The 12981-nt window shown below is 37.4% G+C and overlaps 1 protein-coding gene across 1 annotated transcript in view; it reads left to right on the top strand.

Moving 5' to 3' along the window:
• Positions 1-12981, top strand: part of SELENOF (selenoprotein F) — a 50266-nt gene that overhangs the window by 5011 nt on the left and 32274 nt on the right. Inside the window, exon 2 of the mRNA XM_045801857.2 lies at positions 4140-4307. Within this exon, the coding sequence (XP_045657813.1) occupies positions 4140-4307 (168 nt within the window). The remainder of the gene's footprint in view (positions 1-4139; positions 4308-12981) is intronic.

The raw sequence follows: 12981 nt of genomic DNA, 5'->3' as shown, positions 1-12981 counted from the left end.
GGAAGAAGCAGGCTCATAGCAGAAGAGCCTGATGTGGGGCTCGATCCCAGATCGCCGGGATCACGCCCTGAGCCGAAGGCAGACGCTTAACCGCTGTGCCACCCAGGCGCCCCTAATGTGCACATTTAAATGTTCTTCGATTTTTAGTAATAAAGAATGAACAGGCATAACTTATAACTTTGAACTCCTATATTATTTAACATTTGATGTTTATTAGTGAAGTACTTTAAAATATGTTCTGATATCCTTAGATTCAAAGCCTTAAGGGACACCTGGGTGGCTCAGTCGGTTAAGCATCCTACTCTTAATTTCGGCTCAGGTCATGATCTCAGGGTTGTGAGATGGAGCCCCACATTGGGCTTGTGCTGGGCACGGAGGCTGCTTAAGTTTCTCTGGCTCCCTCTCTCTCTGCCCCTCCACCCCTCCCCCCCAAAAAACAAAGCCTTGAGTCTGCAAAACTAATGATAGAAGAGCTAGAAAGAAGTAGTTCATTCATGAAACTCAAGTTAACCTTGCATCTCCACTCCACTTATCCTCTATCCCATTCCTAATAATTAAAACATAAGTAGTGTTTTGTATTTAAGAGGTTTTTAAGAGTACTGGAAAGTGAATAATGCAGACATCTATCAGGTACCCACTGTGTCCTGGGTAGAAAACTAGATGCTTCCTGTACTTTTTCTCCTTTAATCCTCAAAACTCTGTGAGATAAATGGTAATTACTCCTATTCAGAAATTCAGAAGGTTGCTCTGTGCTGGCATTGGAATCAAGATGTCATCAGACTGCAAAGCACGTGTTTTGCATATTTATGCCACCTGTCAGTAGGTGCTTAATAAATGCCAGAATAAAATCAAATAATATGATTGCATGGTCATTCATTTGAAATTTTTGTTTTGTAAAACATGCTTTGGCAATAACAGTTTCTTATATTTGTTAAGCAGTTCATGTTTTGAAAGTGATTTCACTTTTATTACCTATTTTAGTTACCATGGCTGCAAAACAAATCACCATTTTGCTTTTAGATATGTGGGTCAGCAATTCAGACAGGTCATACAGCAGGGTGAGCTGTGTGTTCCATGGGGTCTCAGCTGAAAGACAGGTCTGAAATATGAAGTTCTTTATTTATATGTCTACTAATTGATGATGGTTGTCAGCTGGGGGCTTCAGTGGCTCTCTACATGGGACTGTCCATGTTGTACCCCTAATTTAGGTTACCTTACAGCATGGTGGCTAAGTTCCAAAGTAGAGTGTTCTGAGAGAGGCAAAGACACAGCATGTAGGAGCACTAGCCACTAAGATGCTGTTTCCTTTTTTATGACCTACCCTCAAAACCACATAGTATCCCTTCTTTTGTACTCTGTTGGTCAGAATCAGTCACAAGCCCCTGCCCAGATTCAAGGGGAGGGAAAATAGACTCCTATTTCTCAGTAGAGGACTGCCAGTCACATTGTAAGACTACCACGTGGGATGATGTGTACATACTGGTGTGGCCATCTTTGGAAAATACAAATTAACCTGTGAAATAGATCAAGCATATCACTTTACTAATCAAGAAATTACTCCCAAGTACTAGTACAGCAGCACGTGTCTTAGGTGCCTCCCACAAGACTGGGATCTATTTCGAATATTACATACATTCCACATTATTACTGAGGTAAGATGAAAGATGTGTAAGGTATCAAATTAGGGTATTGACTGGCAGAAGACCAATTGGATGATCAACATTTTGGGCGAGTATGCCAGCACTCCTTAGTTTTTTACATTGGCAAATGCCCTTGGGTTTTTATCTACCTGATTTGTCTAGAAGAAGGTTTGACAAACTATAGCTGGTGGGCCAAATCCAGCTGGCCCTGTTTATATGAAGTTTTATTGGAAGACACCCACTCATTTATTTTTGTCTGTGCTGCTTTTGTGCTGCCATACCTGAGTTGGGTAGTTGAAACAGAAACTATTTAGCCACCAACACAGTTACTATCTGGCCCTCTACATAAAGTTTGCATACCCTTGGTCTAGAAGATGAACCAGTTGCAGTCAAACAATCTGAAATTCCCCCTACTTGAGGCTGTAGTTTTCACCAATTCATTTGTTCACAGATAAGAACTAGCTTTAAACACAGAGTAATAATAGTTTAATGCTTGCCCTCAAAAGAGTTCACAGTACTAGGGAATCAGACAACTCTACATTTACGGAGTACGGTGTCAGGAGTGGTGCTGTCTTAGAACTGTGCACAAATTTATTTCTCTGAAAAGCACTATGGCTAAAGATTAGTATCTGATTCCCCCCCCTCCCCCCAGAGAAGGTTTCCTGAAAGACTGATACTGATCAGGTTTTTGGAATTAAGTTGAGATTAAAAAGGTGAAAAGGGAGCCTTAGATGTAGGAAAAATATGAGCAAATGTATAAGTAGGAATTTTATTCTTCCGGGAATTCATTATAGCTGAAAAATAGAAAGAGATTGAAGAAGTAAAGAAGGGTAGTACTGGGAGTGACCATTTAAGCCACTGATGCAAGAAATGATTTGAAAGCTCTTTGAGAAACAGAATTGTCAAAACTTGTTAATTAATTGCTTGTAAGAATGGCAGAGAATGTAGAATCTAGGGTGACTGACCTGAGCAACCACTGGTCAGGGAAAATGGTGCCATTTTACTAATATATTGGGCACAGTGAGAGGAGTAGATTTAAGCAGAAAAGGTAAGTTTCACTGTTGGAGATTTTGAATTTGCAATGTCAGTGGAACATATAAATGAGGTCAGTTAGGCTGTTGGTTTTGGAGGTTTGAACTCAAGTAAAAGACTCAGGAGTTTTCAGTAATGGGTATTTGAAGCCTTGGGAAAGATGCAGTCATCTACAGAAAATATGTAAAGCAAAGAGAGAACCAGAAATAGAATATGAAAAAGAGCAGCACTTAAGAAGGAGGACAAGCCCATAGAAAGAACAGCTGGAGCCAGAACAGTTTTGAATGCCTTTGCATTTAGTGATTTTTGGCAAGTTTAGTTGAATGGTAGGATCAGAAGCTAGACTGTAGTAACAATTCAGAAATGACAGAATGTGGGGAGAGCAATTAGAACCTTAAGGTTTGAATACACTGAAGAATTGAGTTACCAATTAAATTAAATCCCTGTGGAAATGGCAGAAGATAGGCTCCATAGCACGGGCAGAGGGATTGACCTTAGATGAAGGTATACCATATTCACTGAGACATGCATGAGAGAATGGATAAGGGAAGAGAACAGATATTTTTGAAAGCCTGCTTTTGCTGGTTGTTCTGATTGGTTGCATAAGTCATTTCATTCATCTTATCTCAATCTATTTTATGTAAGAATTATTGCTCCTTTATTGGTGAAGAAGTTAAAGCTGAGGGAGGTTATCTTGTCCAGGATCACGCAGCTTATAAGTGATGGAGCTGGTACCTAAACCCCAAAGCTTTATTTCGGTTCCTGCTCTCCTCACTCCATCTTCTTCCTTCCCCTTCCCCTGCTAGATGTGAATGAAGATAAGTTTGTAGGGTGTGGTAGAGACCTAGAAGTTAATGTTACTTCATAGACCCATATCAACAAGCGCTAAGTTCTTAAAATGAAGAGGGAATTTGGTTTTTCTTCTAAGGAAATTCCTTTTTAAAAAACTTATGGGGGCCACCTGGGTGGCTCAGTTAAGTGTCTGGCTTTGGCTCAAGTCCTGAACCCAGGGTTCTGGGATTGAGCCCCATGTTAGGCTCCCAGCTCAATGGGGAGTCTGCTTCTCTCTCCCTCTGCCCTTCCTCTGGCTCATGCGGGAGCACTTGTGTGCTCTCTCAAATAAATAAAATCTTAAAAAAAAATTTTTGTTAAACTTCCGAATGTTTAAAAAAGGTTTTTATATGTAATATATATATATATGCCAAAAGAAACAATATATATTGTTTTTTTGTTAATCATATTTCAGCTAAGCTGAAAGATGGCAAATTTTTCAGAAAAAAGATTGTCAGGGAATTGGGAAGAACCAAAGACTCGCTTAAAAATAATTAAGAATTTGTCCCCAGATGAGGCATTTCAGTAATTCATCTCCACTGTGTTAGATTTTGATGACCCTAGGTTTTCCTTTCTTGGAAGCTTTCCAATATAAATATGGAATAGTGTTTTATTTCCCAATTTGTTTATTTTCAGGTGTCTGCATTTGGGGCCGAGTTTTCATCAGAGGCTTGCAGAGAGTTAGGCTTCTCCAGCAACTTGCTCTGCAGCTCTTGTGATCTTCTTGGACAGTTTAACCTGCTTCAGCTGGATCCTGACTGTAGAGGATGCTGTCAGGAAGAAGCACAATTTGAAACAAAAAAGGTATTTTTTCTAGTATCTCTCTTCCATTAGTTGGTGTAGTTGAGATAAGGTGAAATGTTAAATTGCCTCATCAACTTAAATATAAAATCTCTAGCTTTTACATTTTGTAGTTTTAGAAAGTCAACTGATTTCTTTCTGGCCCACTAGATCAATTGAAGCAACTAGGAGGACAGTCAAGGTTTATATACCAGGACCCCATTCTACCATGGTTGTTTAGCAGAGGGGTTGCAAAATTATTATAGCATGCTTGGATCCTGAAGTTCTCCAGTCTTCCTAACTTCTGGCCACATGAAGATGCTTATATTCATTTGCAGTAAGAACTCAGTCTTACAATGAAATTCGATATGAAAGTATAGCAGCACCTAGGGCGCCTGGGTGGCTCAGTCGGTTAAGTGGCTGCCTTCAGCTCAGGTCATGATCCTAGGGTTCTGGGATCAAGCCCTGCATCAGCAAGGAGTCTGCTTCTCCCTATGCCCCTCATCCCACTTGTGCTTTTTTGCTCTCTCTCAAATAAATAAATTCTTTAAAAAAAAAAAAGTGTAGCACCTACTACCTGGCACATAATTGTAGGTGATAAACTTTTTATCTGGTTAACAAAGAATATGGTCTGTTAATTTACATGGCTGTTACTAATATTTACAGACACCTAACCTCATCTTTAACACCTGAAAACAGCCAAGGATAAGTAGTTCTAACTATCCAATAAAATCTGTTTTGTCCCGTTCAAATTAATAGTTGCCCAATTTTTAAATCTTTTCATAAAAGCCCCTATACTTTTTAAAATTAAGAAGAAAAGATGGAAAGATCATTTATATAAGGCAAATAAAACTAAATCAGTGAGTTCCCTGTGTTTGGAGTGAGACCAAAAAAAGCATCTCTGTTATGCTTCCTTTTCATACTGAACATACTGAATTCTGTTTTGGAGTGTTACAGTTTGTAAAGCTTTACATAATTGTATGTTACTAGGTAGTAAAGGTTTATTTCTAACACCAAGTATACTTTTATCATTCTAAAAGAAAAATAAGCAAAATTTTAAATATGATTTTTTTTTTTTTTAGATTTTATTTATTTGACAGAGAGAGGTACAGTGAGAGAGGGAACACAGCAGGTGGAGTGGGAGAGGGAGAAGCAGGCTTCCTGCTGAGCAGGGAGCCTGATGCAGAACTCGATCCCAGGACCCTGGGATCATGACCTGAGCCGAAGGCAGACGCGTCACGACTGAGCCCCCCAGGCACCCCTAAAAATGTTAATATTTAACAGAATTTAATATTTGATTTCTCAGTTGTGAACCTGAAATTCCTGCTGTCCCCAAAGTAGCTTGCAAGTCTGTGTTTTCATTTTCCTGGTTCCTATATACCATTGTTATATTTTCATGTTTAGAAGATTTCCAGGGGCATCTGGGTGGCCAGTCAGTTGAGCATCTGCCTTCGGCTCAGGTCATGATCCCAGGGTCCTAGGATCGAGCCCCATGTCGGGCTCCCTGCTCAGCAGGGAGCCTGCTTCTCCCTCTCCCTCTCCCTCTGCTTGTGTTCTCTCAGTCTCTGTCAAAGAAATAAATAAAATCTTAAAAGATTTCTATACCTATGAGTCTTCATTGCATGTAAGGTCATATCTAAACAAGTTTTAAAAACTTGATTTTAGGGGCGCATGGGTGGCACAGCGGTTAAGCGTCTGCGTTTGGCTCAGGGCGTGATCCTAGCATTCTGGGATCGAGCCCCAAATCAGGCTTCTGTGCTGGGAGCCTGCTTCTTCCTCTCCTGCTCCCCCTGCTTGTGTTCCCTCTCTTGCTGGCTGGCTCTCTATCAAATAAATAAATAAAATCTTTAAAAAAAATAAAATAAAAACTTGATTTTAAATAGATTTAAGATGTAGGACTTAACTTGTTTAGTAAGACCCTTCCCTCTTGATTTTTGGGGTTTGTTTTTGATTTTTTTTTTTTTTTTGAGATATTCGTCTGAGACAAATTGCCAAAGGATTGAATCTGTATATCATCCTCTAATCATAACGCTATTATTCTATGGTCCATACTACTACTTAGCCAACAATAATTATTTCCTGAATAAACTTAAACTTTTAAGTTTATTCAAACTTAAAAGAATTGAATAACAAGGGGTGTTTTATAATAAACGATGTTTATCACACGCAGTGTCTTGTAATTAGGATAAATTGAGGGGTTCTGTCCTTTAAGTGGTATCAAATATTCCTAATTGCAAACCAAATACATATAAAAGCTTTTTTTACTTACTGCCCATTCTCAGTAATCCTTCATAGCATACCATTTTTGTGATACTTTTACTAGAACCAATCTTGAATCACACACTTCTCAGATTATATTCCCGTTCACTTTTAATTAAGCTCTGTGTGTATCTTGACACTTCTCAGCACTTACAGTTCAGCAATACCCAGCAGCAAGTAGTCTACCAGTTAATATACACCTAACTAATTATAAACTGAAATAATTATAAATACAAGTGAGTCTGTATCCTAATATAACTTTATGCTGTACCCACTGTTTTTTCTTTACTCCTTGCCCCTCATCTCTACAATGTACTTATTTCTCGTTAAGAATTTGCTAGCAGACTTTGTACAAAATCAGTGAATGGTGGAATCAAAACATGTCAGGAACACTTAGAAATATTGCTGGACATACAAAGTATGGCATGTTGGACAAGCCTCCATTTAGATGCAAACCACATTGAAGTATAGAAGTAATACTTGATTTAATGTGTCCAGTACTGCTCTCTAGGTTGTTGGTACATGATCATATGTAACATTATATACAGTATTTTTTTCTGTCTCAGCCCTGGGTTAAGACTTAATTTTGAAATCATAGTTTAATTTAGTCTTAGTTTAATAAAAGTGAAAATCTGCAATATGTAGACTAGTGCCTTACATTAAAAACATTAAAAATACTTTAACATGTCTGTGTGTGTGTATGTGTGTGTTTAGATCATTGTGAATGTAAATTCTTCAGAAGAGAAAATTACAGGAATGTTTTAGCAATTTATATATAATAAAGAAGTGTAACCAGAATCACTCATTTTGGGTCTTGCTTGGTCATATGGTTTATAGCCTTTTCCAGAGATGAGGCTAATCACTTTTAGTAATGCTTACTCATTCAACAGGCTGAATTTAGTCTTTGATAGCCAGAAGCATAAAATTTGCTTTAAAAAAAAGTAGCAGAAAATATCTTTGAAATCTCTTATTCTGTAAGTAGGTACTCTATCAGTTTTATTGGGTCTCATTCTCTCCCATCCATTCTGATCATAAAGGACCTACTAGTAAGCATCACAAATACTAGCTAGAATGATATTTTTTGATAAGTTATTTTACTGCTAGTTTTGCTCATAACTATGTATCTAGGTACCATTTATAAATATTAGGATGTTGGCTTAATTGTAAAGAGCATACTAATTTTTAGTTTGAAGAAAAAATGTAAACTAATGAAAGAAAATATTTAAATTTAAATATTTAAATCATGGTGCTATATTTATACAGTTAGTATTTTATACAGTTAGCATGAGTAACTTCCGCTTAATATATAGACTCTTAAGATGGAAGAGAAGGGACCTTTTTTCCCCCCCACTACTGACTAACTTTTTCTTTGTGGTGGGACAGCATAGTAACTGCCAGTTGCTGAGTGTTGTTCTTTTAGCTTTTCCCACAAGAGAAGGATTAATTCTTCCTCATTGGCTATTCTTTAAATATTTTAGGCAGGGATTGTTACTAGCTCAAGTTAGATCACTAACCAGTTGTTAGCTAAGTAGAGAATAATGTAAGACCAATTGGCTGCCACAGCAGCCATGTGAAATGTTGCACTGGGGTACAGAGAGATGAAGCACTAAAGAGCAGGTATTAGGCAAGCAAGGTTACTTTATTCCCCCTCAATGACTAAAGGAAACAGCTTCTACTTGAGCTGTCTTTAAAGATTTAGCTCAAGTGTCTACTGACTTGAGCTAAGGCTTCCCTCATTTCAACTCCCTTAACCTCTCCACCACTAGCACTCCCAGGTTATGTTAGCTACACCTCTGTATTCCCAAAGCACTGAGGATATCTTGATATGCACTTACCTTCACTATACTGTATCTATTGTTTTGCTTTTCTTTCTCTTCCCATAAAATTATGGTCTTTGAAGTCTAGGACAGTTTCTTGCTGAATCCCTGGCCTCTAGCATATAGTATTTCATAAGTTTTTGTCTGTGAATGAGGCTGTTTTTACTAAGAAGAAGTTGGGAAAGATGATCTTTTTTTTTTCATTAAACATTTATTAAGTCCTTTCTATATACCAGGCACCAACCTAGGCATTGCTGATACAAAAATTGAAGGGCATTGGGCACCTGGATGGCTCATGATCTCAGGGTTGTGAGATCGAGCCCTGCATTGGGCTCCATGCTCAGTGCAGAGTTGGCTTGAGATCCTTACTCTGCCTCTCCCCCTCTCCCTGCTCACTCTAAATTAGTTAATTAAAATCTTTTTAAAAATTTGAAGGGCAGTCCCTACCCTCAAGGAGCTTACAGTCTAGAGGGGAGATAGACCAGTAAGCAGGCAAGTTAATGGTGTGGTGTGCTAGGGGAAAAGGGAACAAAACTTGGAAGAGGTAAGATCTAAGTTGAAAATTGACAGAAAATGTACCCGGTGAGCAGAGGAAAAGGGAATCAAAATGGCATCTTCTGGATACAGGAGACTGGGACCCAGAGTACAGGGTGGCAAGTGATGAGTCCAGAGATACAAGCAGGAACCAGGACATCATGAGTCTCACAAGCCATGCTAGGAGGTCTGGACTTTATCTTGAGGGAGTGGGAGCCAGTGGAAGTTTGTAGACCAGGGAGTAACTTGATCAACTACTGGTAGACATAGAAAAGGTGATTTAAAAATATATATGTATATATGTTGAAAATATACTTGAACTTTGTAGACACTTGTGAAAGACTTTTTTCATATATTTCACTTATGCTGAATATAAAAAATAAGATTTGTCTTTATATTGAAAGTTATCGATTAATAACATTTTCATTATAACTGTTCACCTAAATGTAGATCTCTCATTTGTATATTTTATTTATAAAGATATTGCAAGCATCCCAAATAAATATAAAAAGAGAAGTTAATTTTCTAACACAGATTTTGAAATTGCAGTCTGACTGTTAACCTTAATATGTATTTTTTCAAACAGTACACGACTATCAGATTAAAGGTTTCCTGGGATTTTCCTGGGGATAAGCATAAATCAAATATTTTTTCTATTAAGAATTTTAACTTCTATTATCTAAGATTTATAAGATTAAATGTAGTATTTCAATAGATGGGTTATTTTTCTCATCTTTTTTATAATTTTTCCAGTTCTGTGAATTCGAACTTGATTAAGGCAGCTTGGTCCTTTTCTCCTGTCTCCTCATTCATTTAAGGTTTTCATATCTTAATGATTTCAGCTTCTTCCGGACATAGTTATTATCAGACTTTTATATTTTTCCTTAACTGTATGCCCCTGTTTCCTTAGCTAGCACCTGTTCTCTTTAAGATCTTGGTTCATCAAGATCCTTGTAGTGCCACTGCTTTCCTTTTGAAATATTTTTATTTAATTATTTAATTAAATAATTATCAATTATTTAGTTGGTTTTTAGTACTTCCTCTTCTTTCGCATTTATACCTACCTTATCTGTGAGCTGTCATTCTGAAGGTTTGGCTAGTGATGAAACCAGAGTACCTTCAGAGAGGAAAAGAATTGACTTAGCTGAATTAGTCAAAAATATGAACCAATAAACAAATGATTTCAACTTAATTTGCTGCTCATTCAGTCTTGATTGTATCAGGAGTAAATTTAGAGTAGTGGTTAAGAGCACAGGCTCTGGAACCAAACTAGGGTCAGAAAGTCTTGGGGCACCTCGGTGGCTCAAATGGTTAAGTGACTTCCTTTGGCGCAAGTCATGGTCCTGGGATCAAGCCCCACGTTGGGCTCCATGCTCAGTGGGGAGTCGGCTTCTCCCTGTGCCTTTCCCCCCTCACTAATGTGCTTGCGCTCTCTTTCTGTTAAATGAAGAAATCTTAAAAAAAAAAAAAAAAGTCTTGTACTCAGCTGACAGTCTTGGACGTATTACTTGATCACTCCATGTCTATTTCCTTATTTATGAATTGGCAATAATAATAGTTACTATCTCATAGGGTGGTTATGAGGATTAAACAAGCTAATATATATGTACACTACTTAGAATAGTCCCTGATGTATAATAAATCCTAGGTAAATAGTTGGGGCTGGTGGTGGTATCTGATTTGCTAATTAAAAGCACAAAATATTTGGAGGACTCAGAATAACAATAATTGCTGTTGGCAAAGTAGAATTAAAAAAAATAAGAGATACAACATGAAGTATTACACTTGCCAGTCTTAAAAATTTGGAACAAAAAATGTTCTGTTACTCCACTTTCGAGCTTCTGAATTAGGTGAATCAAGAAAAATAAGAAGAAATGTGACAACAGAATTAGTAGTATGGAAACTTTTCACCATTCGCAACTACTTATTTATGTGGAACAAAATACAGAAATTAATTATGCCAGACATAACCCGATTTCAAATTTTTGAGTCTTCCTGATTGACATATTTTAATAAAAAAATATGACAATGAATTTTAAAAATATGACCATTCTGATCATTTTTAAATGCATATGAAAATTACATTTGGAGAGAAGGGATTTTACTAAAAAAAATTTCAAAACCAGAGTGCCTGGGTGGCTCGGTCAGTTAAGCATCCAACTCTTGATTTCGGCTCAGATCTTGATATTAGGGTTGTGAGATTGAGCCCCTCATTGGATTCGTGCTGGGCATGGAGCCTTTAAAATTCTCTCTCCCTCTACCCCCTCCCAACCACCCCCCCACCCCCCTCCCACATGCTCACTGGCTCTCAAAAAAAAAATTGATAAAGTGGAGCTGCTTCTTAGGACAAACCTATTCCAGAAATTGAATGAGACCCTTTTTTAAAGTCAGTTTAGGGGGTAACTGGGTGGTCAATTTAGAATAAAATGTCAATTTAGAATAAAATGTATAATTGGTTTTCAGATTTTTTCGGATGACAAATCAGTTGGAAGCAATGATATTCTTTAAAAGCAGAAATAACAAAGTAAATTAAACTATATGTTTGTAATATAAAAATGATCACTTTGTGAAAAAAGCAAGTTAGACTAATTACAATTCTTTTCCTACTAACATTCCTCTGCTGCTTATCTTTTGAATCTAATACATAACAGATTTCAGAGGTTTAAGAAAATTTTGAAAGAGAAAAGCTTAAAAGTGATTTTTTTTTAACTCTACAGATTTTTTTTATTTGAATTTTGAAACATCTTGGTCTCATTCACAGAATGCAAGTAGAAGCCTAGGCTACAGATCACCAAATTACACCATTACTGGTTCTGTTAAATAGCTCAACAGGTGAGGTATTTGATAAGGGGCTTTTATTTTCACTTAAAAATATACTAAGATAATATTAAAAAATTAAAAATATTGATCTTTGGTAATGATTGTATTATACTAGATTTGAATAAATGGATGTAAGTAGTGCATAAAATAATTTTAAGAATATAGTTAGATCCCTTCTACTTCTCACTCCATTACCTAATGGGAGTTAGACTACTGCTAATTGACCCACTTTACATAGCATATAGTAGCATGCCCATTTTCTGTGTATAATACCCTTCCTTCACATTTATATGCACTCCCAGCAAGTCAGAGACCATAGAGAGGAAATATGAATATATGTATAGTTTATTAGAAGTTTATCCTCTTTTCTGTGTTTGTAAAATTTTGTGCGAGAGTTAAATTATTATCTTAGCTACTAGTTTTGTGACTTTGAGTTAGCACATTACCCTGAAATCTTCAGTTTTGTTGTAGTAATTACACTGGCTCACCTTTAAGTATTTATTGTACCTTGATTATATGCTAAAGTGTCTTCCTACATTATTTAATTCTCATAACTGTATATAATGTAATACTACTATCCATATTTACAGAAAAGGAAACGAGGGTGTTATCTATCCAGAGTTACCCAAGCAATTAGGTGCCATAACCTGGCTTCATCTCAAGTCTGTTTGGCTCCAGATTCCCAAGTTTTTATTTTTATTTTATTTTTTTAAAGATTTTATTTATTTGAGAGAGAGCACAGTAAGTGGGATGGGCAGAGGGAGAAGGAGAAGCAGCTCCCCCCACACACACACACTGAGCAGGGAGCCAAAAGCAGGGCTCAATCCCAGGACCCTGGGATCATGAGCTGAGCCAAAGGCAGATGCGTAACCAACTGAGCCAACCCAAGCACCCTAGAGCCCCAAGTTTTTAAACCTCTATTCTATTTTGTCTCTCTTCTTGAAAATGTGAATACCTGCTTCACAGACTTACTGGAAGAAAATGAATGAGTTAAATATAAAACAGCAGACTGACTTCTTGAAGGTCCCTTTTGAATTTATAGTTAACACAATTCCATCACTAGTTTTTATTTTAAATTAATAAATCTTGGGGCACCTGTGTGGCTCAGATGCTTAAGCGTCTGTCTTCGGCTCAGGTCTTCGGCTCAGATCGTGATCCCAGGGTCCTGGAATCCAGCCAGGCATCGGGGCTCCCTGCTCAGCAGGGGGGCGGCTTCTCCCTCTCCCTCTGCTCTTCCCCCTGCTTGTGCTCTCTCGCTCTCTCTGTCA

This window comes from Ursus americanus, chromosome 12 (assembly GCF_024610735.1).
Source record: "Ursus americanus isolate L20-20 chromosome 12, mUrsAme1.1.p, whole genome shotgun sequence".
NCBI classification, from domain to species: Eukaryota; Metazoa; Chordata; class Mammalia; order Carnivora; family Ursidae; genus Ursus; species Ursus americanus.
This window is presented reverse-complemented; position numbering and strand designations above follow the sequence as displayed.